The sequence below is a fragment of the Cervus elaphus genome, chromosome 6, assembly GCF_910594005.1.
Source record: "Cervus elaphus chromosome 6, mCerEla1.1, whole genome shotgun sequence".
In the NCBI taxonomy this organism is placed as follows: Eukaryota; Metazoa; Chordata; class Mammalia; order Artiodactyla; family Cervidae; genus Cervus; species Cervus elaphus.
Window position 1 is genome coordinate 6,689,937 of NC_057820.1, and position 15,025 is coordinate 6,704,961.

The 15,025-nt window shown below is 41.5% G+C and overlaps 1 protein-coding gene across 7 annotated transcripts in view; it reads right to left on the reverse strand.

The window, feature by feature from the left end:
• Nucleotides 1-15,025, reverse strand: part of CC2D2A (coiled-coil and C2 domain containing 2A) — a 125,440-nt gene that overhangs the window by 8,423 nt on the left and 101,992 nt on the right. For 6 of the 7 annotated variants that reach the window (XM_043906155.1, XM_043906156.1, XM_043906157.1 and 3 more), the window contains 5 exons: nucleotides 12,911-13,087; nucleotides 8,245-8,448; nucleotides 6,038-6,127; nucleotides 4,202-4,315; nucleotides 1,759-1,893 (listed from right to left, as the gene is read on the reverse strand). In XM_043906155.1, coding sequence (XP_043762090.1) covers nucleotides 1,759-1,893; nucleotides 4,202-4,315; nucleotides 6,038-6,127; nucleotides 8,245-8,448; nucleotides 12,911-13,087 — 720 coding nt within the window. The remainder of the gene's footprint in view (nucleotides 1-1,758; nucleotides 1,894-4,201; nucleotides 4,316-6,037; nucleotides 6,128-8,244; nucleotides 8,449-12,910; nucleotides 13,088-15,025) is intronic. The other variant, XM_043906160.1, reaches the window with a different exon arrangement.

Sequence of the window (15,025 nt, forward strand, 5' to 3'; positions counted from 1 at the left end):
ATTTAAAGAATTTTGGAAGGAAGACAAGGAGGGGCAGTGGTAGTTTAGGGTATAGCATATTTTAGGACTGTTGGACTTCCGAGCCTATCGACAGAGAACGATAAGAGAAAACTCAACAGAGGCAAGTGTTGGAGCAGGAGTGGAAACAAACATGGATGGACAGGACTGACTTCTTGGCAAAGGCGTGAAGGAGAAAGGCTGGCAGTCTGTAACGAGGTGGTGGAGCAGAGGCAGCTGAGGGTTCAGAGGGCCGGACCCAGAGAGTGAAGCGCGGGCGGGTCCTCTCTGGAGGGCGACCGAGGCTTCGAGCAGGTTTCCTCCCAGCCGCTGCCGGCACCGTGAGCCACTGCCCTTCGTCTTGACAGAAGAGGAGGGAAGGCTTCTTTCCTGCTCACAGCACTTGGGCTCTATGTGAATTGGTCAGCCATACGGTAATTGTTCTGAGAACTAATAATTCTGACAGAGAATGGGATTCTTCAAAGGCTTTTCAGTACCCACTGACTCTGCCTGACTACTAACATGACCTTAGAGTGCTTCTCTGCATGTAGATGGAGCTTAGCAGATCATCTGTGATTATCCAAATGCTTTTAATTAAAAATAGTAACATGCACACGGGATGCTGCACTTGGCTTTTCACACCTGTAGTTAATAATAGTTACCATTTGCTGAATACCTATGGCAGACAGGTACTTGGCTGGGTGCTCCATGTATCTTATCTCTAATTTTGATAGTAACCCATAGACCAGAGGTCTTCAAAGTAGGGTGCATATCACAGTGACACAGGAAGAAATATTAGACCCTCTAATTATTTCTCTTTAAGAAAGATATAATTCTTCTGTGTGTAATGTAAATAATTTATCAATACATAAGTAAGTACATAATTCACAAATAAGAATACATATATTGGGGATACGTGTTCAAATGATTCTTCTGACATTAAGTTCAGAGATTACTAAGGTAGATGATGATTATAAAAACAGTCACAGGAGCCAACATAGGGTTGCTACTGTGTGTTAGCTGCTTTGTATTGATTATCTTATTTACTTCTCACAATTACTTTGTATTTACTAGCAAATACCTTCATTTAACCAGGGAAGAAACTGATGCTGTTTAAGATTAAGAAACTTTCCTAAGCATACACAACTGGTAAACATTGACACTGGAGTTTAAACTCAGGCAGTGAGATCTAATAACTCATGTTTTTAACCAGTGCCTTATAGAGTACCTTTGCTTGATACTGTTTCTTTAATTACCAATACCAACTCAATAATTAATTGAGTGTGAAAGGTGAAAGTGATAGTTGCTCAGTCATGTCTGACTCTTTGCGACCCCATGGACTGTAGCTCGCCAGACTCCTCACGCCATGGAATTCTCCAGGCACGAATACTGGAGTGGTTTGCTGTGCCTTTCTCCAGGGATCTGCCCGACCCAGAAATCGAAACTGGGTCTCCTACACTGCAAGCAGATTCTTTACTGTCTGAGCCACCAGGTCCAGTACAACTCAATGGACATGAATTTGAGCAAAGTCCAGGAGATAGTGGAGGACAGAGGCGCCTGACGTGCTGCAGTACGTGGGGTCGCAGAGTCGGACGTGACTTAGCGACTCAACAGCAACAATTTTACATATATAGATACACACACACACATACATATGCATATATATGCAAATTTTCTGGTACATAAATATTATTAAAATTAATACGTCTGTTAAAAAAAATAGTCAACCAACCATATTTCAGAGGAAACGGTAATACTTACATTATCAGGACCTATTAGACAGCCCACACTTTTTAAGGGGCAGAAGGTATCAAATTGTCCATAAAAATGTCCACTGCAGGGGTTCCATATTAAATAGTGACTTTGTTCCTGAGTTAGCACATAGGCAGTTGGACCCTGAAAGAAAACAGCCATTAAACCAGTTTCCAATTAATTATGCAAGTAGGGCCAAGAGGAGTTTGCACAGACAGTTCATTATTTTAGTTGGACACCTAATTTCTAAACCCCATGGCTAATGGTGAAAATTGGTTTGAAGTTCTAGATTATGTTGAATTAGTAAAATCAAAAGTTTACTCTTGCAAAATTCTTGCACCTGGAACTACTTCAGTTATGGTGACCAAATAGGAACAGTGGTCATGTTACTAAACTAACGTATCTTTTTTTAAAAGTTAAATGGTATACATATATTTTCAATTTTATTGATATAAGTGGCATACAGCGTTGTGTAAGTCTAAGGAGTACAACATAACTTGATTTACATACATCATGAAATGATGACCACAATACATTTAGTGAACATCCATCATCTCATATAGATATAACTTTAACTAAACAATTTTTTTTTCTTGTGATGAGAACCCTTAACATTTACTGTATTAACAGTTTTCATTTATAATGTACAGCAGTGTGAATTATCTTTAGCATATTGTACATTACACCCTGAGAATTTCTCTTACAACTGGAGGTTTGTATCTTTTGATTACCTCATCTAATTCCAACCCACTCCCCAATCCCTTGCCTCTGGTAGCCACAAATCTGATCTTTTTTCTGAGTTTCTTTGTTTTGGAGTATAATTGACCTACGACACTATGTTAGTTCCTGGTAGACAATATAGTGATTTGCTATTTCTGTACATTTCAAAATGATCATCATGATGTCTGGTCATCATCTATTACCATATGAAGACATTACATAATTGTTAACTATATTTCCCACACTATACATTTCATAATGAGTAGCTGTGACTCATTTATTTTGTAACTAAAAGTTTGTACTTAACCCTCCTCACATATTTCTCTCCTCACCACTGTCCCCCCACCCCACCCCCCCACCACTGGCAATCACCTGCGTTTTTTGCTGTATCTGTGTCTCTGTTTCTGTTTCATTATTTTGTTAATTTACTTTGGCTTTTAGATTCCACATTACAGTGTTTGTCTTTCTCTGACTTATTCCACTTAGCATAGTGCCCTTGAGGTCCATCTATGGTGTTGAAAATGGCAAGATATCTTAAGATTGGCTGAAGCATGATTATTGATGGAAATAAATAGTAACTGGGTGTTCTTTTCAGAGTCAGCAAGTTTGCCTTTTAAGTATTCAGAAGGCTGATTATATCTGAATAATACTTCTAATTCCTGTTTAGAAGGAAAATTCTAAACAGAATTAGAAAATTCCTGTTTCAAAAAAAAAAAAGAAAATTCCTGTTTCTAATACAGGAAATTGTATTTGATACACTTTTATAATTACATAAATGAATAGAAAGTACTGTGAAAGGATACTTATGAACTGTTGACGGTTGAGTATACCCAAGGAGGGGTGGGCTTGGGACTGAAAACCTGAAGAGGGATGTTATCACCCCAACTTTCTTTATGAGGCTCAGAGTCACATAGCTCGTGAGGAGTGGGCAGAGCCTTGAACCCGGGCCTTGGCACTTCCTAGTCCTGTCCTCTTTCCCTGGTACCAGGCTCTCTGGAAGACAGTGACTGAGAGCGACTTAGGACTCAGCTGTGACATTACCTGTCTAGCAGCAGCCTGTGCTGTCTAGTCACCAAGGGTTCCCAGAGCCTGGGGGCCCGTCTTCTGAAACACTTTTTAGATAAGCTGCTTCAATCCATGTGACTTTTTAAGATTTGTACCCCCAAATTACCCCAACCTGCTCCCAATTTAGGGATATTTGCAGTGGGCTGGGGAAACAAATTTTCGTAGTTTCTATTTCTGGTCTAATAAAGATAACCAGTGATACCAGTATATGGCGTGAACGTTCTTTCCTTTGCCCCTGTGGTTATCTGCCTTGTTCCGCTTCGCCTGCCAGCTTAACAGCGGCTGCTTGTGGACGAAGCAGGTGTGAAAGGGTCTCTACCTCTGCCACACTTCTTCAGATCCCTTTATTCCTTGGCATGAATAACACTCGATCACAGAGGGAGTCAGAGCTCTTCTAAGACGGGCGGGAGGACAGAGCCAGGTGGGGGTGATGGGTGGAAAAGGGCTCAGATTTGCCCAGAACATCCTCAAACGTATAGGGCTCAAGTACCCTGAAAACCCTGGCATGTCTCATCACTGGTTGTCACACCCTACTGTGGCATCTCTGGACTACTTTCTTTGCAGCTGCAGGAACTGTTATGAAAATAAGTCCTGCCCCTGACCTGGAACATGACAGCACCATGTTAGACAATGAGCTTCTCGGTGAGCACCAGCCTAATGGTCTTACCTCGGGAATAGCATTGCCCACCACCAGCCAGGCCTTCTTTCCCATGGAGAGGAAGTAATTGCATAGTAAAACTGCGTGTTCTTCTTCGTCTCCTGCCAGGAGATCGAGAAATTGCTGAACAAAAGGAAAGAAAAATCATGTTCATTGGCTGCTTCACTCTAGACGGGCTGTATAACTCTTAAAATGAGTGGTTTAAAGGATAAGTGGTTTAAAGGGATGGGGAATACGTGTAAATCTATGGCTGATTCATATCAATGTATGACAAAACCCACTGAAATGTTGTAAAGTAATTAGCCTCCAACTAATAAAAAAAAATAAGTAAATAAAATAAAAAAAATTTAAAAAAAAATAAAGGATAAGAGATATTGGTAAAAAAAAAACACCCAATTTTAGTTGGACATGTTATTTTCTCTGACATTTCAATGACATGAATGTCTAGAATCGATTATGGGGTGGGGTCAGGGAGATAAATTTCAAAGTTTCAGTTTTCATGTTGAACTTAAATATGATAGCTCCCTCTGTGCTAACACTTTCTTTTTATAGACTTTATTTTCTAGAGCAGTTTTAGCTTCACAGCAATGCTGGAAAGAAGCAACAGATATTTCCCATGTTTTCTTGTTCCCACACATGCACACCATCAACGTCCTCCCCCACCATCAACATCCCCAACCAGAGCGGGACACGTGTTGTGGATAAACCTACATGGACACACCATTAGTCACCTAATGTCCATAGTTTACATACAGGGCTCCCTCTTGGTGGTGTGCATTCTGTGGGTTTGACAATCGGTCATTGTAGTATCATGTGCTATATTTTCGTTGCCCTGGAAATCCTCTGTGCTCTGCCTGCTCATATCCTGTCGTCCCATCCCAGCCGCCACACTGTTTTTTAAGCACATTGCATGAGTCAGTACATTGGATCCTGGAATAAACCTTTGATGGTCATACTCTCATCTTCCCATTTTACAGATGAGGAAGTGGAGGCACAGAGAGATGAAGCAATGCCTAGAAAGTGGAAAGCCAGTCTGGCTCTAGAGCACATAGCTCTTCTATTCATTGTATGTCTTCTTTTAAGTATCTTAAGGTTGTGAAATTTTATCTCTAAAATTGTCAACAGTGGGCTTCCAAAACATATTGGAGAACAAAGAATTTAAAGTGTGCTTCAGTTTCTTCCTTTTAGAGCCATCCTTCAAAGGGAGTTGTATATCACAGTTCAACTTTATGCCAACACAGTACCTGAGATCCAGAAGCCAAATGAATACCAGTGATAATACATGTTTATACCATTGAAGACTCATTTGGAAGTTTATGTAGCTAGCATCCACTGATTGTAAGTTCCAAGATGTCAGAGGCCATGTTTATTTTGCTCATAGCCTGAACTCTGTACAGTGTCTGACATGTGACAGGGGGTCAAGAAATACTTAATGAACAATGACATGCCTTAAGAAGCCCCCGTAAATTAAGGGATATGCAATTTCCAAATGTAATATAAAATGTGGTTTTGATTATTTTATGAATAAAAGTGGGGTGTTGTTAAGATAACTTTGGGGGGACAAATCAGCATTAAGACATTTGAAGTAGGGGTGTGTGTGTGTGTGTGTGTGTGTGTGTGTGTGTGCACAAATAATTAGTTAATTTGCTTAACTAATTTGTTTGGGTAGATTGAACCAGGAAGAAAAAAGTACTTCAGAATGAATTTAGTTCATTCTGTTAAACAGATGGCCGTGTAGACTTTTATAATGACTAACGGGTGTTGCAATTTAAAATTAAGCAAGCCATTTACTGATATTCCATGAAGTCAGCTCAAGCCAGCACGTCTGTGAGGAAGAATACTTACATCAGAAGTGCTCCACAGGTCACAGACACCAGCAAAGGAGACGGTGTCGGGCAAGAAAGGAATCAGAGACACGTATCGGGCCACCAGTTCCTGTTTAAACAAAATTAGCTGTAACTGATTTTCCAATAAAATAGAAAGCAGGATCCTCTACCTCATTTCTTGCAAGAAAATTTCATGTATCACAGACATTTATATGAACAAAATGAATCCTCACAAGTGCTAACTAAGTGTTGTGTTAATATTATCTCGTTTAATCCTCTCCAAACATCCCAAGGAAGACTATCGTTATTATCCATCTTTTACAGATGAAGAAAGCCTTTTATAGAAGGCTCTTGTGAGTCTTTGAAATGTCCTCATCTTCTTTTTCCTTTCCCCTTACTGTTAGAACTCTCCAGGATTGTCTTTTATTTTCCTGAGCACCCATTTCTCTCTAAGTTCTGGTTCCCTTTAGATAGCTGTTGTCCAGTTGCTAAGTTGTATCCAACTCTTTGCATTTACATAGAGGACAGTGGTATTTAGAAGCCAAGACTGGTGCATTGCTGTGGTCGTTGTTCATATTTCTGTAATTACTAAGGAGGATGAACGTCTTTTTATATGTTTATTGGCCCTTCATGTTTCCACTTCTGTGACTTTGTATTTAAGTATGTTGTACACTTTAAAGTTGATTTGTAGTTTTTCATGTGTATTATCTAGGGTGAAACAGATCACCAGCCCAGGTTGGATGTATGAGACAAGTGCTTGGGCCTGGTGCACTGGGAAGACCCAGAGGGATCGGGTAGGGAGGGAGGTTGGGGGGGGGTTCAGGATGGGGAACACATGTAAATCCATGGCTGATTCATGTCAATGTATGACAAAAACCACTACAATATTGTAAAGTAATTAGCCTCCAACTAATAAAAATAAATGGAAAAAAATAAAGTTGATTTGTAGTTTTTAAAAAATATATTTTAGTTACTATTCCTTTGTCTGTTACATAAGCTGTAAATATCCTCTCCCAATTGTGGCTTGTCTTTTCATTTCCTTTGTGCTGTTTTTTTGTTGTTGTTGTTAAAGTCAGGTTCTCAGTTTTAATGTGGTCAAATTTATTCTTTCTCTTTGTAGTCAGTGCTTTTTTCTGGCTTGTTAAAGGCAGTGGGTTGCCATTTCCTTCTCCAGGGGATCTTCCTGACCCAGGGATTGAACCTGGGTCTCCCACATTGCAGGCAGATGCTTTAACCTCTGAGACATCATGGAAGCTTTCCTATATCAGGTCTTATGGATAAAAATGCCTTTCATATATAAGTTCTCAGTCTATCTGAGTGGTGTGTCTATTGAGTGGTGTGAAGCAGGAATGGATTTTTATCTTTTTTTCCATAGGTAAAATCAGTGATCCCAGTACAATTTATGTAATAGTCAGTTTTTCCTTCACTAATTTCCAGCGCCAGCTTTGTCATACATCAGGTTTGAGTGGGTCATATTTGTGTAGCCCTATTCTGGATTTTTTAAATTCTCTTCCATTTTTCTCTTCGTTTGGGCATCGGTACGATTTTACCTTAGTGACTGTATGACATGGTGGATCTTCCCACTGAGCTCTTATGACTCTGCAGGATTATTTTGCTATTTTTGGCTCTTTGTGTCGCTGTATAAATATTATAATCTGTGTCAAATTCCACCACAAACTCTCTTAAAAATCTCGCTTTACAGTCTTTGTGTTTTAACTGGAAAGTTTAATCCCTTCACTTTGATTGTGATTACTGGTAAATATTTAGACTATTTCTCCTACCTTATTCTGTGCTTTTTATTTTTCACACTTTTTCTGTGTTTTTATCCCTTCCTCACTCTCTTTACCCCGTTTTGTCATTTTATCTTCTGCTAGTTTGGAAGTTATACCCAATGTTTAAGATTGTTTTAAGTTGTTAATCTAGAAATTTCAATATGAATATTTAACTTAAACTCTGAAGTTGGGCTTTCCTGGTGGCTCAGACTATAAAGTGTCTGCCTGCAATGCGGGAGACAGGGGTTTGATCCCTGGCTTGGGAAGATCCCCCGGAGAAGAGAATGGCTACCCACTCCAGTATTCTGGCCTGGAGAATTCCATGGACAGGGGAGCCTGGCAGGCTACATACAGTACATGGGGTCGCAGAGCATCAGACACAACTGAGCGACTTTCACATACTGAATTTTAAAACCTTTTAAGCGCGGACACTGATTCTCAATGAAATGCTTACCGCTGTTGCCTGGGGGTTGTTGGGGTGAGCATTAAGGAGCTCCTGAGGAGGGTTTAAAGGCTTGAGATAACGAGTGACGAAGACGGTCTTTCCGCTAACATCGACCACTGTGGTAAGGCACTGCCGGTTGGGAAACCTCAAGGCACACTCAGCTCGAAACTTCTCTGTTGCTTGAAGCAGTTTCTCATCTTCCTGAGAATCAAACTTCAAAAGTAAAGACGTGTATGATTATAGGAGGTACGGTGGAACCTGTTGGGATCTCGAGGTCCACGTGGACTCAATGTGTGCTTCAGGGTGTGATTCGGTGACCCCCTTACAACACTGTCATGCCCTGGTGTTCCTAAAGCCTTATTTAATTATATTTATAACCTAAAAATCAGATGGACTCATTAAATACTTAAAATATATTCAGTGGCATTGAAAGGAGATCAAACCAGTCAATCCTAAAGGCAATCAACCCTGGATATTCATTGGAAGGACTGGTGCTGAAGCTGAAGCTCCAATACTTTGGCCACCAGATGTGAAGAACTGACTCATTGGAAAAGACCCTGATGCTGAGAAAGATGAAAGGCAGGAGGAGGAGGAGACAGCAGAGGATGAGATGGTCAGAGAGCATGACCGACTCAATGGACATGCGTTTGAGCAAACCCTGGGAAATAGTGAAGGACAGGGAAGCCTAGCGTTCTGCAGTCCAGGGTGTTGCAAAGAGTCAAACACAACTTAGTGACTGAACAACAAGAAAGTAGTCACTAGGCATACAGCCATATGGAAAGTATCAGATTAATAAAGCAACACATAAAAATTAAGCTATGATGTACTAATTCTGATTGATGACTCCAAGCAATAGTTTTATACGTATTTTGATGTTGGTATTAGAGGGACTCAGAAACCTAACATTTCAAGTGCAAAGCTAAAGCAGCTCGTGTTAAAAGGACAACAGATTTATAAGTATATAGACATGCATCTGTGCCCAATTGCATCCAACTCTTTGTGACCCCATGGACAGTAGCCCACCAGGCTCCTCTGTCCATGTGATTTCCCAGGCAAGAATATTGGAATGGGTTGCCATTTCTTTCTCCAGGGGATCTTCCCGACCTGGGATCGAACCCGCATCTCCTGCATTGGCAGGCAGCTTCTTTACTGCTTAGCCACTGGGAAGCAACAAGTATATATGGATGTGTTAAAAGGTTTTAATCCATAGCCAATGTAATAAATAACAGTAATGAGCCTGAAGTAAAAGGGAGCAGAACTAGAAATGTGAAATATATAATACTTAAACATTTATAAAATGCTTTTAAAAGTGGTTCTCTGATCCAAGATGAGCCAAATCTCAGACTTTTTAAAGTAACTCAAGCAGAAGAAACAGAAGATTTCACTTGTCTCTGGACATATGGTGTCATTTTCCCTTAAAGGCGTTGCTAAAAAGTAGCATGAATAAAGCAGATATTTAAGTGTTCTGACAAGATTTTTGTTGTTTAGTAAAAAAATTTATGTATGGTTGATTACTTACTTTGACAAACACAAAATTTTACTAGAAAGTCAACTTCTAAGTAAGGTTTACATTCCAGGCAGTGCTTGAAAGTTGTTGTTTTTTTTTTTTTTGAGTAGGGAAATACCTCCAGACATCCCCTTCATACTCTTTATTTATTTTAGCATTTAAAGCTGCCAATATATTTGATTATGCTGTCTCCCTCACAGAATAGGACTCTTGAAGTCAGGGATTTTTGTTTTGATCTAGTTTTTTTTTTTTCCTAATCTTCAGTATCGAGGATACTAGCCAGCACATAGTAAAGTGTTCAATAAGTGTTACCGAATGAATGAATGAGAGCACACAAAATATCCCATTACTATTTTATGACTTTTAATAGGACCTAGAATATAAAATTGTTCCTTTTTTATTCCATAAGTTATGGATTTTTAAAAAAACTTTTAATTGGAGGATAACTGCTTTACAATATTGTGTTGGCTTCTGCTCTACAGCATGAATCGGCCATAGGTATACATATATCCCCTCCCTCATGAGCTTGGACTGTTCTTGACTTCTCTCATATTGGAGCTGGACTGTGGTTCCCATTTCTAATTTGATGGCTGTACTCTAAGAAATTGGGGGGAGGTAGGATGGAGGCATCTCCAAAAATGTCCTGGGTATTCTCATGGGGCGTCCGCTTCCACCTGAATCTTAACATTGTCATTATAGCATCGTCATTATGACCATGTATTCAGCACAGTGCCAAGACTCGGCAGCTACCAAACAGGTGTCATGATGAGTTTATAAGTCAATGAAAAAAAGTGAGCTTATAAAACTTCAGTATGAGTGTGTCATAGACGCTTAGAGTAGAAGTAATCATAACCTTAAAAAGAGCAAGAATTATGAAACAAGGGTGATGTGAAGAAAAGCACCCTTTTGAATTCATCCCTGCTTCCTTTATACTCATTAATTTATATATTTATCCATTTATCCAATTATTTGAAAATATTTGCTGAAAGTCTAAAAGGGTTTGAGGCCGTCTGGGTAAATGTATATAAGGCAGACCCCTCAAGAGACTTCTGATCTAGAGGAGACCATTAATAAGGAATCAGGGGCTTAAAATATTAATACTTGACCAGAGATCCTATAGGGATAGACGCCGTGTGCCAGGGAGGCATTAGAGAGAGGCACCTATAGGCACTGTCCAGAGAGAACAGTGAAAATCTGGAGTCAGCGCGGACTGCTGGCGTTCCAAGCTGAAACAAGTATGTACTGGGTTGGCCAAAAGGTTCATTTGGGTTTGCTGTAAGCTGTTACGGAAAAACATGAACGAATATTTTGGCCAACCCAATATAAAACTTCTTCTGCCACTTGGACCTGAATATCTGCTGTGCATTTTGACTCCATAGCCAGTGCTTCTTGGAAGCAGGGCCCATGGCTGAGTCGTTTTGCGTTCTTCTCTGCACCAAGCATGCGTAAGGTGAACGTTTAACAGGTATCTCATAATGGTCGTTAATACCTGTTCAGATTACCAGGATTACCATTTACTGGGCTGAAGCAGTAATTTAAGGAGTAGTATGCTAAACTGGTGAGGCCTTCCCTGGTTTCTCAGTGGTAAAGAATCTGCTTGCTAGTGGAGTAGATACAGGTTCGATCCCTGGGTCGGAAAGATGCCCTGGAGAAGAAAAGGGCAACCCACCCCAGTATTCTTGCTGGAGAATTCCATGGACAGAGGAGTCTGGCTGGCTACACTCCGTGGAGTTGCAAAAGAGTCGGACATGACTGAGCAACTAAACAACAAGAAATGCTAAGTTGGTAATCTAAGAAGTGCCAAGCGAAAGCTAAATACTAAAAGGATTGGGGCTATTTATTATAAAACAAATAAAGGTAGAACCAACAAATTCACAATTGATTCAACATGAAATCTGGAAGATTCTTAACTGATTCAATTCCTTAACTTTTGGTTAATGTGAATATTTACAGAAAATTAAATGTTTTCTTTTTTTTTTTCCCATCTCCTTCACTACCTATACTGTGGCAGCTCCACTGGCCAGAAATAACGGTCACAGCCACACTGCTTCTGTAAGAAGCAGCTCATGGGTTCTATGGGCTTGGAGACGGTGGAGGTGGCTCCCCGTATGCAGGTGACATTCTGACACGTGACTTCCAGATTCAGAGCTAAGTAAGAACCTTTCTGACAAGATCAAATGGGCCCGGAGACACAACTAGGCATGAACTGCAGACGTCTGTAGTTCCTGGCCAAGGGATGACACATACATTAGGACCCAGCAGCTTCCATAACGAGGCAGAGGACAGAAGCAGGTGATTAAAGCCCAATAACCATTGACTGATGAACAGCAAAACAAAATACATGGTACCTTTTTAAGCATGTCACCCATCTATCAGAAGCAAGAAAGAAAAAAAAGGAAATAAGAGGAAGACTTCAGTAACAGAAATAATCTACTTTAAAACACTCTGGTTTTTACCAAGACAAAGTAGGGATGTTAAAATAAGAGTTTCAGGAGTTACTATTGATTTTTCTAGACAATTCCATGAGTAAATCCCTTTTAAAAAAATCACGTGTTATGGCTCAGCATGGGATGATGGTGGAGGGAAGACTAATCTGCTAATCCTGGCAGTTACTGTTGAGCAGAAAATCAATTCCAGGTTATGGTCCCTACTATTTAGGGCAAGAACCTCTCTCCTGAAAAACCTGCAGGGGGCTCCCTGAGTGGTGGCTTCTGCTGCTGTGTGTTTAGGACGCCAGGGTCCTGTCAGTGCACAGAGAGGCTGAGTTTGCATTTCAGAGGGATTTTTAAGCCTGCATCTTGGAGGTCTAAGAGAAATGCCAGCTGCAGCCACAGTGGGGCAGTGACAAGCCACTGACGGCAGCCGCTGACAGCTTCGCCATCTCATTTCAAGGAAGGAAGGCCACAGGGCTCTTAAAACTCCTGCAGCAGGAGGTCAGTGCCCGGGAAGAATGCCCAGTGCAAAGGCCCCTCTGGTTTTCGGCCTGTTGGCCCCAGTCACGGCCTGGTCTCTCATGGTTTGGAAGCTCCCCTCTGAATGTAATAGATGTTCAAGTAAGATGCTCAAGATGCTTATCTGTTCAGTCCAATTTTACGAAAGCATAGCCTAGCAGGCCTCTCTCACATTTTGTCCACGTCTCATATAGGATTCCAGAGAGTACACAGTTACCTTTTCTCGAACCGACTCCCCAGGAACCAGCTGAGGCTCCAAGGTGATGAATAGGGTGATATAAGAGCCTTCACTCAGGCTTCGGACAGAGTCAAAACCCCGCTCCATCATCACGCTTCGCTCCTTGCTGTAGCCCAGGAGCACTGGGGGAATATTGATCTTAAACGTTCCATCGATCTGTGAAGAAAATACAACTCAGTAAGCATCCTGGTAAGAGTGAGAGAGAGTAATCATGTATGGATGTGAAAGCTGGACCATAAAGAAGGCTGAGTGCCGAAGAATTGATGCTTTTGAACTGTGGTGTTGGAGAAGACTCTTGACAGTCCCTTGGACTGCAAGGAGATCCAACCAGTCCATCCTAAAGGAAATCAGTCCTGAATATTCATTGGATGGACTGACGCTGAAGCTGAAACTCCAACACTTTGACCACCTGATGTGACGAGCTGACTCATTTGAAAAGACCCTGATGCTGGGAAAGATTGAAGGCAGGAGGAGAAGGGGACGACAGAGGATGAGATGGTTGGGTGGCATCGACTCGATGGATTTGAATTTGAGCAAGCTCTGGAGGTTGGTGATGGACAGAGAGGCCTGGCGTGCTGTAGTCCATAAGGTCACAAAGAGCGGGGTCAGACACGTGCTACAGTCCATAGGGTCAGACATGACTGAGCAACTGAGCTGAACTGAAGCATCCTGGTGATTTTCCAATAGAAGTTCAAAGGCAAGCGTCAGCTCCCCATCATCTGATGAACTCAGTAGAAGCTGCTCAGACTGGTATTCCGGGCCCACCCGTCTCTCCAGGCTTGTCTCCTTACGCCCCTCAGCAAGGCTCTCTCTCCTTGCCTGCTTTGCTTGGCTCGGCAGAGCGTGTACTAGTTGTGCAAGTTGAAACCAGCACTAGGTGGTAGCTGTTCTTCAGTGGCTCGGTCGTTTCCGCCTCTTTGCGACCCCATGGACTGCAGCACGCCAGGCTTCCCTGTCCTTCGCCATCTCCCGGAGTTTGCTCAAACTCATGTCCATGGAGTTGGTGATGCCAGCCAACCATCCCATCCTCTGCCGTCCCCTTCTCCTCCTGCCTTCAGTCTTTCCCACACTAGGTACTGGGTTCAAATACTGGATTAAACCCCAAGTGACTCAACTTGTGCATTTGTGAAAAGGAAACAATAACAGTACCTGCTTTGTAGGGTAATTATGTGTGGACTAGTAGATGTAAAACACTAAAATGACTGTCCCTTGACAAGCGTTAGCTGGCAGCCAGTCCCCTTCGCTAGGATGCCCAGCTCCCGGTCTCCACATTTTAGAATTTGAATCATTTTTCAGGCTCAGGTCAGATATCATCTCCTTTGTGGTTTGTTTTGTCATCCCCACCAGCCTCACATGTAGCTTGCTTCTTTCATTTATCGCATTGACACTTCTGCCAGACTTTGTTGTGTGCATATTTAGCATATACTTATAGATTATTGTTCTCTGCACAGAGAACCTGTATTGTGTTACTGTTTGTAACACCCTTCTCCAATATATAGCAGTGTTTTGTGTACACACACAGGACGTGCTCAATAAATGCAGGTTGAATGAATTATAAGCCACTTACATAAAATGACCTAACTTACATAGAGGTTCAAAAAGGCAGAACTTTTTACACCTTTGTAGTCAAAACAACCAAGTTTATGAAAGACTGGTGCCACAGAACTACTCAGGGCTAGAATTTGAAACTCACAGATTTTCAAAGAATCCAATTTTTAATTTCAGTCTTTTGCGACATTTATTTCTCAGAAGAAAGAAAGAACCGAAACTTTCAGTGACTGTGCTCTCTAGAGAGGAATGAAGTAAGCTCTTGTTTATTTTCCTCTTGCATTGGTGGGTCTTCTCTGGTGGTTCAGTTGGTAAAGAGTCTGCCTGCAATGTGGGAGACCCAGGTTCAATCCCTGGGTGGGGAAGATCCCCTGGAGAAGGAAACGGCAACCCACTCCAGTATTCTTGCCTGGAGAATCCCACAGACAGAAGAGCCTGGTGGGCCACAGTCCATGAGGTCACAAGGAGTCGGATACAGCTGAGTGACTAAGTTTACATTGCTGGTCACAAAGAGTCAGATACAACTGACTGACTAACGTTTACGTT